We start from the raw sequence: 21,570 nt of genomic DNA on the forward strand, positions 1-21,570 counted from the left end.
GTGCATGGGCCACTTCATCCAGAGAACCCGTGTCGGGTTTCGCGTGTATGCTGAGTGACACCTGGCTGTAAAGAGCAGGCACTTCTCTTTCGTTCCTCCTCTGTTGGATTTGTCCCACTATTCATCTGATGTCCTGAACAGAAATTTCTCTCTGGTCATGTTGGGAAGACTGAGGCTGTTGCCATTGGTCCCTGCTGCAAACACCATCTCGTTTCAGGTCACTGTCTAAGACTGAAGCAGATTAAAAGCAGAATGCTGCAGATCCAAAACATAATGCTGGATAAACTCAAGTCTTGTGGGTTCTGGAAGAAAGGAGCAATGTTTACTCATTCCCAGGTTGATAATTAACTTTTTTGATTCTTGTTGCACACGTTGCCAAATCTGAGTATTTTCAAGAATTCATTTTTATTTAAGATTGTTCATGACTTTTGGCATCCTACCTGATCATGACCTGAGTATCCAATCTTATGTTCCTTCCATGACCAAGGCCATCTCCTTCCACTTCTGTCAAGGCACCCGTTTGTTTCAGCAGGAGCAGAATGAGGCAGTCATTCATGCTTCTGTTAGCTTTAAATTCAACTACTTCAGTGTTTTCCTGGACTGTGTCTCACCTTATATCCTTTAGAAACTAGATATTATTCTAATTTCTATTGTTCCTACCCTAACTTGTACCATGTCGCACTGAACCATTGTTCTTACTGACCTGATCCGGATTTTGATCCAACAATTTTTTTTTATTCCCTCTCCCACCAAACCACCACCAAGCTTTCGAAGGTGTCCCAGTCTTAAACCCCCTCCAACTTCTAAGATCATTGAATTCCTAACCATCTGGCCATTCATACATCCTTGGCTTTCTTCATTCTGCCTTCTGCAGGTTTGGCTTTCAGCTTTGGAACTCCCTTCGTGAGCTACTCAGGCCCAGTACTCCCCTCATTTAAAACACTGCTTAAATGCCTCTGGCTAAACCTTTGGTCACTTGGCAGGCTTGTATGGCAGTTTGTTTGATAGCATTTCTTGGGACATGTATTTTGTTAAAAGTTATTGTATCAAGAGAAGTTGTATTGATAGAGCACCAGTTTGAAACCAGCATGGTGCCTTTGACTTAATAAAAACAAAGATGCATGCTCATATATATTACATAGATCAGTAAAGGGTTAAGTTGAGATACAAAATTCTAAAATGAGGTATTTGTTGTAACATGTTAGAGTCACTAATCCTGTAGAGGTAGCAAAGCTAACAACTGGAATTGGGGAAAATGGAAATTTCTTTTAGATTAGATTAGATTACATTACAGTGTGGAAACAGGCCCTTCGGCCCAACAAGTCCACACCGACCCGCCGAAGCGCAACCCACCCATACCCCTACATTTACCCCTTACCTAACACTACGGGCAATTTAGTATGGCCAATTCACCTGACCTGCACATCTTTGGACTGGGAGGAAACCGGAGCACCTGGAGGAAACCCACGCAGACACAGGGAGAACGTGCAAACTCCACACAGTCAGTCGCCTGAGGCGGGAATTGAACCCGGGTCTCTGGCGCTGTGAGGCAGCAGTGCTAACCACTGTGCCACCGTGCTACCCATGCAAATTCTTTTCATGGTGGAATGCTGCAGCACGGTGGCAGGCATTCTGGTGCTTGCTATGGCTTTTCAGATTTTCAAGTTTTAGTTAACTAATTGTGAGGTTTAATTGCTGTAGCGATACTCTTTAGCATGTACTCCAGATTTTCTTTTAAGTAGTTTTGTATTCTTGTGCCCCATTATCTCCTGATCAGTCATCATTTGATTTAAAATTAATGGCCACTGTTCTGAATACGAACTGGAAGCTTTGGGAGCTCTTTTTAGCTGATCACCCAATTAGTAGTGGAAGTAGCAAAGAGCAGGATGGCTAATGAGGAGACGAATATATTTATAATGGTCTGCTGTTGCTGCACAGTTGACCCAATCATTTGGCACTTAACTGGGGCAGATGTGTCCCATGTAGTCTAATGTGATCCTTGCTTAAAGTTGTTTTAATTCCTAATACCACACCTGTTTAATTCCCAAACCGGATCAGTGCTTGTACTTCACGGGATATTTGAATGAGAAGAGTACTCTGCTCATTCATGATCGTGCTATTGTGACTAATTCCAAAGCTTTCACAACATTGCAAGTTGTATTTGAGCATTTCAGCAAATAAAGTAGTTCAGGTTTTCAGATGTGTGTTTAAACAATCACACTGTAAAATTACAACTGTACAAACTTGTTACAGTCATTCTAAGGCAGGGATAGTTATCAATGTCTTGGTTGCTGCTGTTACTGTGGTAGTGGTCTGAACTTTTATAACAGGAGCCACAATTTGTGTATGTTATTTGATGGATGCCAATATATTATCAGTAACCTTAAAACCGAAAGAGAATTTTCCTGCTTTATACCCATTTCCCTTCTTCGCTTGCATTTTCATAAAAGTATGGTGAAGAATCTAGTCACTTACCATTAAACGCTGCCATCTCCATCCCTTTTTAATTCCTCTAATAGTTGGAATTTCACTTTTTTCAAGACATAGCTCAGTTTAATTCTTTACGAAACTAACAAAGCCTCGTGAAATTAAATGACTGTGATGTTTTGGTACTTGCAGCATAGTCATTTGCTTCATTGGCCATCAGGCGTTCTTCAAAGGCATCCAAGAAAGACATCAGTGTTTTGGAAAGAATTTTCAGAAGCAGCTGTTTGTCTCAAGCTGTAGCACCATATTGTCCATGTCAAATACCAATTGTGAATCTATTTCTTCTAAATGTTTGTGTTTACAGTGCATGTGCTGGTCTGCACATTGATTCATTACGCCTGATTTCATATTTTCCTCTCATTCTGAGGTCCACTTTTCTGTTAAGTGTTTTTTTCATTATCTGACCACAGACCTGTGTAACCAGGTTTAGCTGGATTTATACCCCACAGCCACTGAGACCCAAGAATTCAAATTAAAATTCACATTGTTAAAGTAGCTCAAACTCTAACCGTTTGGGTCAGATAGTTGTATATTCTGATTCTACTTCCAAAATCAAGCTTTCATTCTAGGCCCACATTGCAAGGGTATTACTTTGTCTGAAGTAAATTTATTCAGGTGAAATGAATGGACAAAGTGAGGGAGTGGGTGTGGGTTTCCCAATGTCTTGGCTAACGTTCATCCCTCAGCCAAACCCCCCAGAATAAGTTGACTGGTTACTCTTTTCATTACTAATTGGCCTGCTGAACAACTGTGTTCGCTTAAATGAAGTAAGCTAATAAGCTGTGAAGTGCTTATTTGTTTTCAAGAATATGAATGTATTGTGTGATAAGTGCCATTTCTTGCTCTCGAAAAACAATACCAAAAACTGTTTAGATGGTACAGTACGTTCAAATTAGGGAGTAGGACATTCAGCCCGTCCAGCCTCTTCTGCCACTTAATGAAGTGGCAGGAAGCATAAAAAAATGCGTAATCTGAATTGTAGACTGCAGAGATCTGAGATGCAGAAGGATCTCTCTGTCCTTGTGCATGAGTTACAAAAGGTTAACCAGGTACAGCAATTAATTATGAAACCTAACAGAATGTTATCATTTATCACAAGGAGAATTGAATCCAGAAGTAGTGAGGTTATGCTGCTGTAGCCATTAATGAGGCTGTGTATGGAATACCTGAGCAATATTGATATATTAGTACCTTTATTATTTGAGAGGCTATAAATGTGTTGGAGGTGAGTTTATTTGAATGAGGACTGGAATGAATGGATTGGCTTCTGAGGAAAGTTTGAACATAATAGTCTTAAGCCACTGTTACTTAGAAGAGTAAGATGCAACAAGATGGAAATGTACAAGATCCTGGAGGTGATGATGGAAGATGTGGAGACAAAGTTTCCTTTTGTGGGAAAATCTAGACCTGATAATCACAGTTTAAAAATAAGGGGTTATCCACTTAAAGCAGATGAGGTGAAATTCTTTTCTCTCAGGGTTGTGAATCTTTGGAACACTCTTCTTTCAAAAGTGGTGGGTGTAGAATGTTTGAATATTTAATCGAATTTTGGTCAGCACAGGATTGAAAGATTTTTGGGGGAGGCGAGAATGTAGATGTGATGTTACAGTCAGCTCAACCATGATCTTATTGAATGGTGGAGCAGCCTTTAGGAGCTTAATGGCCAACTCCTGCTACTATTTTGTATGCTCATGTTTCTTCTTGTACTGAAGCCACTCTTCACACTGTGACTAGCTATACAGCTAAGATAAGGTGATTTCTTCTCAAATAAAAAGCTGGAGCAGCAATTGGCCATCTCATCCACATGTCTGCTCTGTCATTCAAAAGATTGTGCTGTTCTAGCTCCTCTCCGTCTTACTGCCCTATTCTGATGCTTTTTATGTTCTGTTAGTATCGAAAAAATAATCAATCTCGATCTTAAATATACTTTAGCTATGGTATGTACAGACACTGACGGTAGCGAATTCCAATGATTCACCAGTTTTCTGCCATTATAATGTGGGAAAGTGGTACTACAATTGCTCCTGGCATTCCTGAACTAGGAAAGGGGATGTCAGTTGGGCTTCCTGTTTGAGTGATTTGAAGTGATTCTGGCTGGATATGAGATGATACTCAGTGCGGTATTTTGTTTTCACTGTTGTTCGTGTGCAATATTGTTGGAAGAATGTAGAAAGGTACAGTATCCAGTAACCATTAGACTGTATCAAAACATAAACAAATGAAGAGGAGGTATGATGAGTGGTCTTATCAAAACCAAAGGACCTTTATGTTCATGTCTGATGCTGGGGGTAGCTTTCTGATCTTGTTAGGAACCTTACTGAAGAAAACAGTAATGTTCAAAACAGATATTGAGGAATTGGTTGGTGGATACATTTCTAATAACTTCAATGAAATATGCTGTTTGGAGTTGCTTTGTGCATGAAGGATTCAAAATGTGTACAATACCAATGTCATACTTGTGTCTAATTGTTGGAACCCTTTTTACTGAAATATGATGCCACAGGTGAATTGATTTAAGATGCCTGTTTGTTTTCAGCAGCCGTTTGCAGTTATATAAATAGATTTTATCATTGAGGAAACAGCCTTTTCTTAGCTTCTATAGACTCTCGTCCCTCCAGTGTTTACATCAATAGAAGCATTTTACTGCTTTTTTGGTTGGTCGTCATTAGATATTACACTTAGAGTCATAGAGATGTACAGCATGGAAACAGACCCTTTGGTCCAACTCATCCAGACCAATAATTCCTGAAGAAGGGCTCATGCCCGAAATGTCGATTCTCCTGCTCCTTGGATGCTGCCTGACCTGTTGTGCTTTTCCAGCAACACCTTTTCAGCTCTGATCTGCAGTCCTCACTTTCTCCTAGTGTATTAACCTACTAAGGGGAGGATGAGGCAACCATGGCTGACAAGGAACGTCAGGGACAGCAAAAAAGCAAAAAGAAAAAATATACAATGTGCTGAAGATTAGTGGGAAAGCTGGAGGATTGGGATGCCTTTAAAAGCTAGCAGGGGATAACATTTTGGAAAGAAAAGGCAGCAACGTTGGAGAAGATGAAATATGAAATTAAGCTAGCTGGTAACATAAAAGAAGATTGCAAGAGCTTTTTTAAATATCTAAAAGGTAATAGAGAAGCAAGACCGGACATTGGACTGCTGGAAAATGAAACTGGAAAGTAATGATGAGGATCAAAGAAACGGCGGAGAAATGGAATAGATCCTTTGCATGAGTTTGCACAGTGGGAAGACATTAACAGCATGCCAGAACCTCAAGAGAGCCTGGGGGCAGAAGTGAATGTAGTGGAGAAGGTGCTGAGGAAGCTGAAAGATGTGAAGGTGGACAAGTTACCCAGACCAGATTGGCTACATCCCAGAGTTAGAAACGAGGTTATAGATGCATTGTAGAGCCATCTTTAAGGAGTCACTAGAGTCGGGGAAGATCCCAAATTACTGAAAAATGGCTAATCCAACACCACTGTTTAAGGAGGGAGGCAGAGGACTGAACTATAGGTCAGTTAACTTGGCCTCTGTCATTGCTAAGATTTTAGAATCCAGTATAAAGGATGAGATTGTGGAATACTTGGAAGTGTATGGTAAAATAGGGCTGAATTGGTACAGCTTGGCCTAGGTGAGACCATGCCTGACACATCTGTTAGAATTCTTTGAGGAGGTAATAAGCACATTTGACAAAGGAGGGCTAGTGGGTATAATCTCCTTGAATTTCCGAAGGACCTTGACATGGTGTCGCGTAGGAGGTTGCTAGACAAGATAGGAGTCTCTGGTGTTAGTGACAAGGTACTGGCATGGACTGGCAGCAGACAAAAAGTAGGGATGAAGGGATCTTTTTCAGGATGGCAGTAGGTGACTAGTGGAGTTCACAGGGGTCCATGTTATGACCACAACTATTTATGTTGTACATTAACAATCTGGGCAAAGGAACTTGGGCATTGTTGCTAAGTTTGCAGATGGCACAAGGGTAGGTGGAAGGACAGATAGTGTTGAGGAAGCAGAAGGAATTGGACAAGCTAGGGGAGTGGGCAAAGAAGTGGCTGATCGACTAAAAGGTGGAAAGGAGTGATGTTATGGTTTGGAAGGAAGAATACAGGCGTAGACTATTTTCTACATGGGGCAAGTTTTCAGAATCTGAACCACAAAGGGACTTGGGAATTCTAGTTCAGGACTCTCTTAAGGTTAACATGCAGCATCAGTTGGCAGTTAGGAAGGCAATTGCAGTGTAAGCATTCATGATGGACTGAATGGCTCAATTCTGCTGTTATATCTTCTGATCTTGTGTATTGTTAGGAATGTCTGATTCACCTTGGATTTTGGAGGGAAGAGCAATGATTGAGCAAGTGTCTTGCACATCTGTTTCTATTACCTCATTGTTGTATTATTTTGTAGAATGTCAGTTCTTCAAAACGTTGAGATTAACAATAGAGTGATTGTTCAGGCCTTTTTGAAATGCAGTGGAAAGTTTGCACACTTAATTGCTAAGGACTCTTGTTCGTTTTGGAATGGCATTTGTCCTTCTAAACTTTGATTGAAAGCTTTTTTTGTGGTAGCCAGTGCAGGTGTGCAAATATATCTTATTTTTAAGTATTAAATTATGCATTGCTTTGGTATTTTAAGTAAAGCATGGTACAAAAAGAAATGAGATTTAGGGTGCTTGGGGAGCATTTTCTCTACAAGATGCGTACATCAATCCCTAGAAAATTTTTGGAGTTTAATAATCATAACCTTCAATATGTTTAAATACACAGTTTATTTTCATGGCCTACTTGTAAAGCAAGCAATAGAAAATGTGATTTTTCTAAGTGCATTTCCACATTTGGATGGAGTGTTTCTTTTTAAAAATGCATAATTTTATGCCACAGGAGGGTAATCTTAGTTCTGATCTCTGAACAATTCATGAATACACACTAGGTTCCAAATTATGGAGATGCCATACAAAGTAAAACATTAATCACAGTATTTAGAGCATTGATGTGTACAGTAGAAAATGTAACAGTCACTAGTTATCCTTGAGCTTTGAGCTGATTGCAGCCTGTATGTATTCATCTGGCTGAAGCATTAAATTGATCTTTCGTTAGCAAAATTTTAATTTTACATTGCATTTGAATGCATTTCTTGATTTATTGAAGATTTTAAGAACTTTTTTCTTTTTCTGTTTTTTTAAGTATCTGTAATCATCAGCTATGTTATTTATTGTTGAAAGGCTTTTTAAAATTGTTCGTCAAGGAGACCAGTATTGTCATCACAACCGTGATTTGTTGGGATTTTTGTTTAATAAAAAGTAAAAGCCGTTGACTGTTCTTTTTCATAAATTAACATCCACAGACTTGCACAAATTACTATCTGTTTGGTGGGAAGGATGGGGGCAGGTTTGTAAAGTCACTGTGCTTTTTAAGAAATTCCTGTTCTTCTGTATCTGTCCATTGGCTCAGGATGCTCACTTGTCTGCCTTCTGTTTGGCCATATGTTATATTTAAATGTTTTTTTTGTCTTGCTCCCAGCACCAGTTGTCCAATTACTGAGCAAAGTTGCTTCGTGTTTATTTAGTGTCATATCTGGACCGCTGCAGGCTATTCACCTCCACTATAAGATATCGGTGCAGAAGTAGGGCATTCTGTCCATCAAACCCAATGGCCATTCTCCAATATTTCATTAATGAATCTGACGAATGATGAATCTTGTTCCGACTAAATATGCAGACGGTTTTCCAGTAGAAGTTTCTTGTCTGTGTCTAATTTTTTCTCCCCCCTCCTCAGAGGAAATATGTTACGGGGCAGTTGAGTTTAATGGTGTCTTGGATCAGCAATCCCAGAACAGATTTGGAAATGAGCCTTGAAACATTTCTATCGCTTTGCCTTTTCTCACCTTATTAGTTGCTCATCTTCTATTTGGTAATTAATTTGTGATGTCCTTAATTTTCATTTTGAGATTTTTGATGAGCTGGCCAGTGGAAAATTGTGGCTGCCTTTTTTAAAAATAGGTTTGGGAAAAAATGTCAACATGGAAGAAATTTTGGGGAAACACGATGTAGAAGAACATTTTGCATGCAAGTACTGGATAATTTTCTTAGTGGGGTGGGACGGGGGAACGCAGCTAGTGTTCACTGCACTTGGAGGTGATTTTTCCAATGGTTCTGCTGATGATCAGTCTCTTGAACAGCTTTGGGACTTGAAATGAGTTTCAGCAAAAACAACTTCTATTTTGTTTTACTTTGTCTGCTTTCTGTTTCTGTTTTTCTCTGAAAATCTTTCTTTGTCATTTGCAGCAGCTTCTACCTGGTAAGAAGTTCTGGGAGTCTGATGATCCAAACAAAGATGGACCTAAAGGGATATTTCTTGGGGATCAGTGGCGGGACAGTGCATGGGGAGCTTCAGGTAAGCAGTTCATTACCAAACACATTTCAATTTTTAAAATATTTGTCAAAGATTAGATAAAATTGATAAATAGAATTAATATTAAAAAGTTACTCTTATGTATACAAAATGATTTTGAGTGTATGCTGCGTAGTGTGCATAAACTTGCTGACAGAACCTCCAAAGATGTTTGATAATGTTCATGATAATAAGTAACTAGATTTAAGGTGTGATGGAAGAACCATATGAACTACTTTGAAATGAAAAATTTGCACTAGATGAGGCATATCTGGTCTTTTTTTTTCCCTCAAGATTCTTATTCACATAATCTGATGGACATTCCCGAATTGTATCTGTAAAGTTTAATGTACCTTGTTTAGTAATTTGATTGCCCTTGATGTTCTAGATAGCTTATTTTCTGTTGTAAGAGAATATTTTAAATTATGTTCCATATTTAATTTTTCCATGCTCCATATCTCAGGCCTCACTTCTCAGTAGCCTGATTTGAACTGTGTATAATTTCTCTATCTCTTCATTGCATACCTAAATGAGTTACTCTTCCTCTCCTGACCTTGAGCCACCCTCTCTTATCTCTAATCTTTTCTTATCCATCAAGATTGTACGAGTTATTGGGAAATGATGCTTGAATTTGAAACTGCTATGTCTGGCAGAGTGCTTATGGAGTACCTTCAGTGAAACACTTACTGTTTCATTGAAGAGCAAACTTGATTAGACCCTTTGGCTATTTGGTGTTGTTTGCTTGTTCTGATGCACATGAGCAGAGTTATTGTTCTGGCCTTTATGAAAATAGAATGGATACTTTGCAAAGAGGTGATACTGGACTTTTTTGTTCATGTTGGTGTCCATTGTTTACTAATTACCATGATGCTTAAAATTATGACATCCCTCAGCATTTATTCACTGACAAATATTTTTAAAGAAGGTTGCACTTATTCGTTTCCAGCCTGAGGGTGGCTAGTCAGATCACTCCCTGATTGGACAGATTTTCTCTCACCAGGTGCAAATCAAGGCATTATTGCTACTTGGGGCAATTGGATTTATTTGTTTTCCTCCTTTTCTGTTTAATGCTGCATCTTTGCCTAGTCCCAAAGAAAGGGGATTTCTTCAGGGAGACCTGGGAATGTTTGATTTGGGGGGACTCTGCCTCATTTATCAATGATCAGTTCTCCATACAACACAATTGTGAGCAGGTTATCCATCCAGCAATGTGACCCACCCAGCGTAATTCACTTTGCATGAAAATAGCCTCAGTGCTGGTAATGTTGGCTGTTTCCAGAACTTTGCTATTTGAGATGCAGTCCTCCCAATGGATCTTCAAAGTGCTGTGCAGGATCCATAACTTGTCTCATACAGAAAGATGGAGAGAACCATGATCTTGTACACCTTGAATTTGGTTTGTGTTTTGTGGCCCTGATTGCTCCACCTTCATTTGTAGAGTCTCTCGAATATGCTGTTAGCCTTTCAAAGCCTATTGTCCACTTCATCTTCTGTGGTTGCATCAAACAAAATGACAATCCACAATAGGTAAGTTGCTTGATGGCATTCATCTCATTTCCCATGATGATGCTTTGGAAGTCTGTGTTCTTCTTGGGCTCGCGGACATCAGACTAAAATCAAAGAAACTGAGGAATTGTGCTGCCTTGGAAATGTGTTATGTATAGTACAGTGTATTGTATATCTCACTGACAGTGGACCACGACAGTGCTGTCATCAGCAAAAAGAAACTCGCAGGCAAGTTCTTGTGCCTTTTGTGTGACCTTGAAGCTGCCTGAGGTTGATAATACCTCCAACAGCTCAAAAGCATACATGAAGTCCCGCCTTAAGGTAATGGCAGTCACAGTTCCCTCCAGCAATTGGTTTTCTTACACTTCTTTCTTGACAGGCTGTTTGTTGCAGTGTCCTTCCTCCTGCACTTGGAACTGAAAAATATTTCAAAGTATTCTGACCATCAATCAAACACTGATGCCGTTTCAGTATATAACACCTTGTCATTGGTTTTACTAAGCGTTTTAGTTGGATATGCTGGTTCACAGACAGATGTTAGCACATCTTAGAAACTTCTTATAATGCCATTAATGGTGTGTTGAGTTCATCAGTAAAATCCACCATTAAGTTTGGATGTTTCTTCATTTGCTTTAAATGACACAGATTTTGCAAAATGCTGTCATTTTCTGTTGACTGGCCAGGCTAGGTAGGACTGATGAGCTGACCTTGTTGTTGCAAGCAGATCTTGGATTTCCTCATCATTTTTGTCAAACTGCTTCCTTTTCTTCTTGGCTGGGTCTGATGGCTGCATTGGATTTGTCTCGTCTACAGCTTTGTGTTCCTGCATCCTTCAGGAGAGGAATCATCAGTGTGATTAGAGTGCGCCAGACTACTCTCTGGAATTCTGCTTGAGGCTATCTTTGCAAGTTGAGGTTGAGATTTCCAGGTTGGCTTAACATTTCTTTGATTGTCTCTAGACCTGTTTTTGGATTTAGGTTTGAAAAGTGAAGGAATTGGTGGATTGCATGACTCTTGTGTGAAGGATGTTATTTAGACGACATCTTGATGTGACTTGTTTGACCCATTGTGGTATTATTTTTTAAAAGTATCGTCATTCATTGACGGAATATGGACATCGTTAGCTCGGCCAGCATTTATTGACCACCCCTAGTTGTCCTTGAAGGTGGTGACACGCTGCTGCCTTGAGCCACTATAGTCTCTATTTTGTAAGGAAACTCGATGCTGTTAGGGAGTGAGTTCCAGGATTTTGACCTAATGAGTAGTGATGTATTTCCAAATCCCAATGATAAGTGATTTGGAAGGAAATCTGCAGGTGATGTCGTTCTCATCCTTTAGATGGTCATGGCCACTGGTTTGGAAGGTGCATTCTAAGGAAACCTAGTGAGTTTCTGCTTGGAGACAGTACACTGTGCAGTTATCCAGTATTGTTGGTGCATAGAGTCATAGAGATGTACAACGTGGAAACAGACCCTTCGGTCCAACCCGTCCATGCCGACCAGATATCGCAACCCAATCTAGTGCCACCTGTCAGCACCCAGCCCATATCCCTCCAAACCCTTCCTATTCATATACCCATCCAAATGCCTCTTAAATGTTGCAATCGTACCAGCCTCCACCATTTCCTCTGGCGGCTCATTCCATACACTTACCAACCTCTGTGAAAAAGCTGTCCCTTAGGTCTCTTTTATATCTTTCACCCTAAACTTATGCCTTCTAGTTCAGGACTGAGCATGGGGATATTTGTGGAACCTCCTCCACTAGTAAGTTGTTAATTATTCGCCACTAGGAAGCATATGTAAGGTATAGACAGGATAGATCGAGTGAATCCTTAGAAGAGTATAAAGGCAGTAATGGTATACTGAAGAGGGAAATCAGGAGGGCAAAAAGGGGACATGAGAGAGCTTTGGTAAATAGAATTAAGGAGAATCCAAAGGGTTTTTACAAATATGTTCAGGACAAAAAGGGTAACTAGGGAGAGAATAGGGCCCCTCAAAGATCAGCAAGGCGGCCTTTGTGTGGAGCCGCAGGAGAAGGGGGAGATACTAAGTGTGTATTTTGCATCAGTATTTACTGTGGAAAAGGATATGGAAGATATAGAAGGTAGGGAAATAGATGGTGACACCTTGCAAAATATCCATATAACAGAGGAGGAAGTGCTGGATGTCTTGAAATGCACAGAAGTGGATAAATCCCCAGGACCTGATCAGGTGTACCCTAGAACTCTGTGGGAAGTTAGAGAAGTGATTGCTGGGCCTCTTGCTGAGATATTTGTATCATCATTAGTCGCAGGTGAGATGCTGGAAGACTGGAGGTTGGCCAAAGTGGTGCCACTGTTTAAGAAGGATGGTAAAGTGCTCGAGAACTTGCCACTCCCTGAACCAATCTCTTCCCATGCATGCCTCGAGTTCACGTGCCTTGTCAGATCTCTTGTATTGAAATAAATGCATTTTAATTCATCAGCCTTCCCTTTTTCTTCTGTTGTGTTCTTTCCTGCCTTGTTTAGTTAACTTGCTCTCTTTAATTTCTGTAACAGCTTCAGCCTTCTCTCGTCTCACTACCGCTTCAGAGCCTACTTCCTGCCACACTAGTTTAAACCTTCCCAAGTAGCTCTAGCAAAACACCCCACCAGCATATTGGTCCCCTTCCAGTACAGGTGCAACCCATCCTTCTTGCACAAGTTACTTCTGCCCCAGAAGAGATCCCAATGACCCAGAAATCTAAATCCCAGCTCCCTGCACCTCAGCCACGCATTAATCTGTCCTATCCTCTTATTCCTCCAACCCTTTCCCCTCCACCGTTGTCACACAACTCCCCGTTCCTCATTCCCACTTATGTCAGCATGGTGTGAATGATTGTGGATGTGTTGCTAGGCACGAAGGGAGGATTCTATCATACTCCTGATTGTGCCTTATAGATCTTGGAGGGTGAGTTACCTATCTGCAGGATTCGTAACGTCTGGCCCTGCTCTTTTAGCCACTGGTTTTATATGACTAGTCTAGTTCAGTGGTAATCCCCAGAACATTCATAGTCAGGGATTCAGCAATAGTAGCGCCATTAAATGTGAAGGGATGATGGTTAGATTCTGTCTAATAGGAAATGATCATTGGCTGGTAGGTGTGTGGCGCAAGTGTCCTCTGTCACTTTTCAGCCCAAGCCTGGATGTGGTCATGGTCTTGCTGTGTTTGGGATATAGTCTGCTTCATTATTTGAGGATTGGCAAATGCTGAACATTGTCCAAACATCCTCATTTCTGACTTTAAGGTTATTGATGAAGTAGCTGAAGGTGGTTAGGCCTAGGTCATTACCCTGAGAACAGGGATGAGTCTGTGTGTTCTGAAACAGTCTTTTTGTTGTAAGATGATGATAATTATGAGTGACTGCTCTTGTGTGTAGTCTTCCAAGAGCAGGTGACTATTTTCATTCTGTTTCCAAGCTCTCCCTTTCATGCCAGGCTATTGCGACCAACTCTGATTGAAATTGACAAGGATGACGAGAGTCCATGGAGGCTGCTGTAAAACTTAACTTTGTCAGCTGGGTTTGCGTTCAGTGTTGGAGCATAAACACAGAGTTGCTTTTGCTCTTTGCTCTCACCAGGGCCGTGGTGCATTTGAAATGGCTTGGTAGCATACTTGAAAGTTTACTGGTGATCATTCTTCAGCTGAAACTGACCAAGTATTGTCTACCAGCCCGATAGAGAGAGAGTGTAGTCAGTATTGGGCTGTCATGCTGCCTTGTTCGAAGAGCAAACTTGAGAGGGGTCCCATTCTATCTCGTTTGGCGAACTCTTGCACTACCAGGATTAAACATTACTGGGAGCACCATTCTGTCATTCCAGATGGCATGTTCCAAAATTTGTCTTGTTTTCCCCAATGTTTTGAAGTGAAGTTGAGTGCTTGCATTTTCTTCTCTGTCACAATCTGGCTGCAGATGACACTAACATTGGTAGAGGAGCAGATAGTGAAAGGAACTGTCAGAGAATACAGCAGAATATAGACAGATGCAGAGTTGGGCAGAGAAACGATAGATGGAGTTCAATCTGGGCAATTTTGAGGTGATGCATTTTGGAAGATCCAATTCAAGAGCGAACTATACAATAAATGGAAAAGTCTTGGGGAAAATTGATGTACAGTAGAAATCTGGGTGTTCAGATCCATTGTATCTTGAAGATGGCAACACAGGTCAATAAAGTGGTCAAGAAGGCATAAGGTATGCTTTCCTTCATTGGATGGGGAACTGAATAGAAGAGTTTGCAGGTCATATTACAGTTGTATAAGATTTTGGTTCAGCCACATTTGGAATACTGCATCCAATTCTAGTTGTCACATTACCGAAAGGATGTGGATGCTTTGGAGAGGGTGCAGAGGAGGTTTACCCAGATGTTGCCTGGTATGGAGGGCACTAGTTACCAAGAGAGGTTGAGTGGATTAGGATTGTTTTCATTTGAAAGATTGCAGTCAAGGAGGGACCTGATTGAGGTCTACAAAATCATGAGAGGTACAGAGGGTGGATATCAAGAAACATTTTCCCCAGAGTGGGGGACTCACCAGTCATAGAGATGTACAGCACCCGGCCCATATCCCTCCAAACCCTTCCTATTCATATACCCATCCAAATGCCTCCTCCACTTCCTCTGGCAGCTCATTCCATACACGTACCACCCTCTGCGTGGAAAGCATTGCCCCATAGGTCTCTTTTATATCTTTCCCCCCTCACCCTAAACCTATACCCTCTAGTTCTGGACGACTCCACCCCAGGGACAAGACTTTGTCTATTTATTCTGTCCATCCCCCTCATGATTTTGTAAACCTCTATAAGGTCTCCACTCAGCCTCTGACACTCCAGGGATAACGGCTCCAGCCTATTCACCTCTCCCTATAGCTCAAATCCTCCAATCCTGGCAACATCTTTGTAAATCTTTTCTGAACCTTTTCAAATTTCACAACATCGTTCTTATAGGAAGGAGACCAGAATTGCAGGCGATATTCCAACAGAGGCCAAACCAATGTCTTGTACAGCCCAACTCCTGTACTCAGTACTCTGACCAATAAAGGAAAGCATACCAAACGCCACCTTCACTTTCCTATCTACCTGCGACTCCACTTTCAAGGAGCTATGAACCTGCACTCCAAGGTCTGTTTGTTCAGCAACACTCCCGAGAACCTTACCATTAAGTGTGTAAGTCCTGCTAAGATTTGGTTTCCCAAGATGCAGCACCTCTATTTATCTGAATTAAACTCCATCTGCAACTTCTCAGCCTATTGGCCCATCTGATCACGATCCTGTTGTAATTTGAGGTAACCTCCTTTGCTGTCCACTACGTCTACAATTTTGGTGTCATTTGCAAACTTACTAACTATACCTCTTATACTCATGTCCAAATCATTTATATAAATGACGAAAAGTAGTGGAACCGGCACCGATCCTTGTGGCACTCCACTGGTCACAGGCCTCCAGTCTGAAAAACAACCCTCCACCACCACCCTCTGTCTTCTAACTTTGAGCCAGTTCTGCATCGAAATGGCTAGTTCTCCCTGTGTTCCATGTGAGCTAACCTTGCTAATCAGTCTCCCATGGGGAACCTTGTCGAATGCCTTGCTGAAGTCCATATAGATCACGTCTCCCGCTCTTCCCTCATCAATCCTCCTTGTTACTTATTCAGAAAACTCAATCAAGTTTGAGAGACATGATTTCCCGTGCACAAAGCCATGTTGACTATCCCTGATCAGTCGTTGCCTTTCCAAATACATGTACATCCTGTCCCTCAGGATTCCCTCCCAACAACTTGCCCACCACCGACGTCAGGTGCACTGGTCTATAGTTCCCTGACTTACCCTTACCAGCTTTCTTAAACAGTGGCACCACGTTAGCCAGCCTCCAATCTTCCGGCACCTCACCTGTGACTATCGATGATCCAAATATCTCAGCAAGAGGCCCAGCAATCACCTCCCTAGCTTCCCAAGGAGTCCGAGGGTACACCTGATCAGGTCCTGGGGATTTATCCACTTCTATACATTTCAAGACTATACATTTCAAGACATCCAGCACTTCCTCCTCGGTAATTTGGACATTTTGCAAGATGTTACCATCTATTTTCCTCCCTTCTATATCTTCCATGTCATTTTTCCACAGTAAACACTGATGAAAAATACTAGTTAGTATCTCCCCCGTCTCCTGCAGCTCCACTCAAGGGCTCTATTCTCTCCCTAGTTACCCTTTTTGTCCTTAATGTATTTGTAAAAACCCTTTGGATTCTCCTTAATTCTATTTGCCAAAGCTATCTCATGACTCCTTTTTGCCCTCCTGATTTCCCTCTTAAGTATACTCTTACTTCCTTTATACTCTTCTAAGGATTCACTCGATCTATCCTGCCTATACCTGACATATCCTTCCTCCTTTTTCTTAACCAAACCCTCAGTTTCTTTAGTCATCCAGCATTCCCTATACCTACCAGCCTTTCCTTTCACCCTAACAGGAATGTAATTTCTCTGGATTCTCGTTATCTCATTTCTGAAGGCTTCCCATTTTCCAGCCGTCCCTTTACCTGCGACCTTCTGCCTCCAATCAGCTTTTGAAAGTTCTTGCCTAATACCGTCAAAATTAGCGTTTCTCCAATTTAGAACTTCAACTTTTAGATCTGGTCTGTCCTTTTCTATCACTATTTTAAAACTAATAGAATTATGGTCGCTGGCCCCAAAGTGCTCCCCCACTGACACCTCAGTCACCTGCCCTGCCTTATTTCCCAAGAGTAGGTCAGGTTTTGCACCTTCTCTCGTAGGTATATCCACATACTGAATCAGAAAATTGTCTTGTACACACTTAACAAATTCCTCTTCATCTTAACCCTTAACACTACGTTTGGAAAGTTAAAATCTCCTACCATGACCACCCTATTATTCTTACAAATAGCTGAGATCTCCTTACAAATAGAGTTCAAAGTGAGAGGGGAGAAGTTTAGGGCCGATATGCGTAGAACGTTCTTTAAGCAGAGGGTGGTGGGTGCCTAGCACGCATTGCCAGTGGAGTTGGAGAGGTGGGCACAATAGCGTCATTTAAGATGCATCTGGACAGATGCATGAATGGGTAGGGAGCAGAAGGATACAGACTCTTAGAAAATAGACGACAGGTTTCGATAGAAGATCTGGATCGGCGCAGGCTTGAAGGGCCGAAGGGCCTGTTCGTGTGCCGTACTTTTCTTTGCTCTTTGTTCGTTAAGAGGTGTCAGTTGACTCAGGCAAGCTGAATGGGTGATTGGGCGATACTTATTCAGACCAGCTTTCTGGGCTACTTCCCAATTCTGGAGCAAGCAGTGCTGTACTTCCAAAAAAAAATCATGGTGCTCCCCAGGTGATATTATCTCTGAGTCATCGTTAAAATTGTTAGTTTTTTCAAGAAGTGCAACTACCATTTTTGTCTTGGATCTGTTTTTGGCCCGTAGCTATTGTTATAGGACTGACTTGTTATGGGCCCATTTTGTTCTTTGTGCCTATGCAAAGGAATTTTAGGGTGGGGTACAGTTTGTACTGATTGTACTTATCCTTTAAGGCCTAAAATTGTGCCATCACTGCCTGAAATAACTATCTGTGTGCTGTGCAGAAAATGTGGTGATTCTTTAAAACCAGCAATATGCTAGCTAGGTTTCATGGAGGAAATGCTGGTTTGATCAGGCCTAGTTGAGAATAGTTAACTAATTTTGTTAAAATACATTTATTTGGTGTTTGTCTTTGGGATAGTTTGTAGCCTGTTTTATCTTTGAATTTAATAGAATCTGAGCAGTCTAATTCGATTGAGCCACTGCTATTAAATACTGAAATGTCACATGATTTGAATGGCTGATTTATTATACAGAATAAATGAGAAAACACCCATTTCCTGTGGAGCTGAAACTTGTTTGTGCAAGATAATCCCATTCAGTTTTTTGTTGCTTTTCTTAAAGTGACTTTAAACAGTGATAGTTTTAATTAACTAATGTAAATTTTCTCAAGTACTGGCTTACTAGATCTCTCTAGTTCACACACAGTTGTGCATATATCTTTACAAATTTAGACCAAGAATTTATACGATGGGGAAAGGGCCAATGTATTGTACTCAACAAACCCCTCAAATTTCATATGAACTTATAAGACCATAAGAGTTAGACATGAGATTAATCCATTCAGCTCTTCAAGCCTGTTTTGTTATTCAATAAGATCATTGCTGATCTGGTTGTGGTTATGACTTCACTTTTTCTTGTCTGTCCCACATAACTCTTGACTATCAAAAATCTATCCCATTTTTCTGGGCAAATGAATTTCTCCAGAATAATGACCTGAGAGGAAAAAAGGTATCATCTTTCACCTCAAAAGTGAGACTTCTCTTTCTTAAACTGTGCTCAGGGGTATCCTCTCACCATCTGTCCTGTCAAACATACTTTAAATCTCAGCTGTTTCAATGAGGCCACCTGCCATTCCACTAAACTCCAGTGTGCAATTGGCAAATCTGTTAAACCTTTCTTCATATGATAAACCTTTTGTCTCAGTAGTGAATCTTGTGTGTACTGTTTCTAACGCAGTTACGTGAGAGTGGTGGGGGCATGGAATGCGCTGCCTGTCGGAGTGGCAGAGTCAGAATCATTGGCGACCTTTAAGCGGCAATTGGATAGGTACATGGATGGGTACTTAAGCTAGGACAAATGTTCGGCACAACATCATGGGCTGAAGGGCCTGTTCTGTGCTGTATTGTTCTCTGTTGTTTTTCAAATCAGGTGGTGTAGATGTGATCTCACTAACATTCTGTACAGCTGCAATAAAACTTTTCTCCACTGTATTCCATTCCCATTGCATTAACCATAAATATTACATTTGCCTTCATGAGCACCAACTGAACCTGCAAACGAAACTCTTATGATTCATGTACCAGGGTACCCATATCCCCCTGGTGTCTGAGTTTTACACCTCTGTTAATGTCTTTTCTGTTCTTCCTATCTATATCCCTTTGTAGACTTTCCACCTTGTCTCGACAACTTACTTTCATCAGTAAATTTAACAATCAGGTATTCAGTCCCCAAAAACGGGTCAGCCATGAGGTTATAGAGTGACAGAGCAGGATCACAGGGCCAAATGGCCTCCTCCCAGTGTTTGTTAATCGTTATAAACTGAACAGTTGAGATCCATGTGGCTATCTACTAGTTGCAGCTTGCCAACCTGAAAACTACTTGGTTATCCCCTACTCTGCTTCCTGTTAGCTATCTAGTCCTTTATGCATGATTTGGAGATGCCGGTGTTGGACTGGGGTGTACAAAGTTAAAAATCACACAACACCAGGTTATAGTTCAACAGGTTTAGTTGGAAGCACACTAACTTTCGGAGTGTTGCTCCTTCATTAGGTGATTAGATTATCACCTGGTGAAGGAGCGACGCTCCGAAAGCTAGTGTGCATCCAACTAAACCTGTTGGATTATAACCTGGTGTTGTGATTTTTAACTTAGTCTTTTATACTAATTTCTTACACTTGCACTGAGCTCTTATTTTGTGTAGTAACCTTTGATGTCATATCTCTCAAATCTTGGGAAATCACGGATACTGCAGCCTCAAATTCTCCTTTTATGAATCTTGCTTTTTATATCTCAAAATTCATTAAACAGTTACCCTTTTGCAAAATCGAGTTGAATCTGTCTGAGCGCATTATGATTTTCAAGTGACCTGTATCGTGCTATAAGCAGGATTTTAATGGATTGAAAGAATTTCCCTGTGACAGATTTTGACACACTCTTCTATGATTTTCAGCTTTATTTTTCCCTCTCTTGAATAATGGTGTTATATAAACTTTATTCCAATCTGCTAGACCCTTTCAGAATCAAAAGGAATTTTGCAACAATGCCACTCTGAGAAACAAATGACAATCAGTTTCGCTTAGTGGAAGCATTCTGGCCTGAGTCAATTGTGGGTATGTTCACTCCAATCTGGAAATAGCATGTGTACTTTTATCATAATACTTCAGTATAATACTAAAAAAGTACTGCTTTATTGTTGAAGATAGGTACACTCACATTCCTGCTTGAAACAGAAATTACTGGAGAAACTCAGCGAGTCTCGCAGCATCTGGAAAAAAAAAACAGTTAATGCCGTCACCCATTGTTAGTCTTTGGAATGTACTCTTTCGAATAACAGAGACTATGAGTTTTCTCGTAAACATTGTTATGTCACTGTCATGACTGGAAAGACCAGTCTTGAACTCTTAAAATAGGAAAAAGCAAAAAAGTCTCTGCTGAAATCTTGTAAGAAATCAAAATCAGAATTTCTAACTCACTCATCCGAACAGAAATCGGATTTGAAAACTTTATTGAATTTACAACTGTTAGCATTTGTTCTCAATGATGAGATGTCGAAGCATTGTGAGAAGTCTTCCTTTTTTTAAATCATTTAAATTTGATGCCGCAGTCCCACTGGGTTGTTTTCCTATTTGCCTTTTTTTTAAAAAATGCCCATAATCATCTCTGCAGAGCTGTGCAGTGTTTTTGTGTATTAATGTGTGATTGGGATAAAGGACATATTCTAAACAGATTATTAGCCAGTTTTTAATCACTTATTTAAGGATTAAGTTGGTTTTAATGAATTATTTTTGAGTTCATTTGAAAAACACTTAGTGTTCTAGATAGCAGTAATGGAAAGTACCAAATTGACAAGTTTGGTGACAAAATAACACATTTTACACTTTTGCTATGGCTAATGGAGTAGTGGGGCTTGACTATCAGTAAATCCTCCCATTGCTCTTAGCAGTACAGCCTATGTACCTAGCATTGAGGTGATACTGGAATTCATATGACATGTTACTCATTGGGAACTGCGTAACAACTCTACTGGATAACCACATGGAGTTGTGGGCCGTCAACAGCAGCAAAATTATACACTACAATCTGTAACCTCATGGGCCATATACCCTCCATTCAGCTATTACTATCAAGCCAGGGGATCAACTCTGGTTCGCTCGGGAGTGAAGGAGGACTTGCCAGGGGCCGCATCAGGCATACTTGACACTGAGGTGTCAGCCTGGTGAAGCTACCAAACAGGACTACTTGTGTGCCAAACAGTGTAAGCAGCAAGTGACGGGCAGAGCTAAGCGATTCCGTAACTATTGGATTGGATCTATGCTCTGCAGTCCTGCCGAACCCAGTCGTGAATGTTTGTGGGTGATTTAACAGTTCATTGGAGGATGAGGT

At 40.8% G+C, this 21,570-nt stretch overlaps 1 protein-coding gene across 7 annotated transcripts in view; it reads left to right on the forward strand.

Annotated features, from left to right (window-relative positions):
- The window catches only part of pum1 (pumilio RNA-binding family member 1), a 171,610-nt gene that overhangs the window by 78,577 nt on the left and 71,463 nt on the right, over nucleotides 1-21,570 (forward strand). For 5 of the 7 annotated variants that reach the window (XM_087976714.1, XM_087976713.1, XM_087976712.1 and 2 more), the window contains one exon: nucleotides 8,762-8,870. In XM_087976714.1, coding sequence (XP_087832840.1) covers nucleotides 8,762-8,870 — 109 coding nt within the window. The remainder of the gene's footprint in view (nucleotides 1-8,761; nucleotides 8,871-21,570) is intronic. The other 2 variants (XM_087976715.1, XM_087976716.1) reach the window with 1 other exon arrangement.

Source organism: Chiloscyllium plagiosum, unplaced genomic scaffold (genome assembly GCF_037043375.1).
Source record: "Chiloscyllium plagiosum isolate Xiang-an unplaced genomic scaffold, Cpla_swu_hap1 HiC_scaffold_30, whole genome shotgun sequence".
Classification (NCBI taxonomy): domain Eukaryota; kingdom Metazoa; phylum Chordata; class Chondrichthyes; order Orectolobiformes; family Hemiscylliidae; genus Chiloscyllium; species Chiloscyllium plagiosum.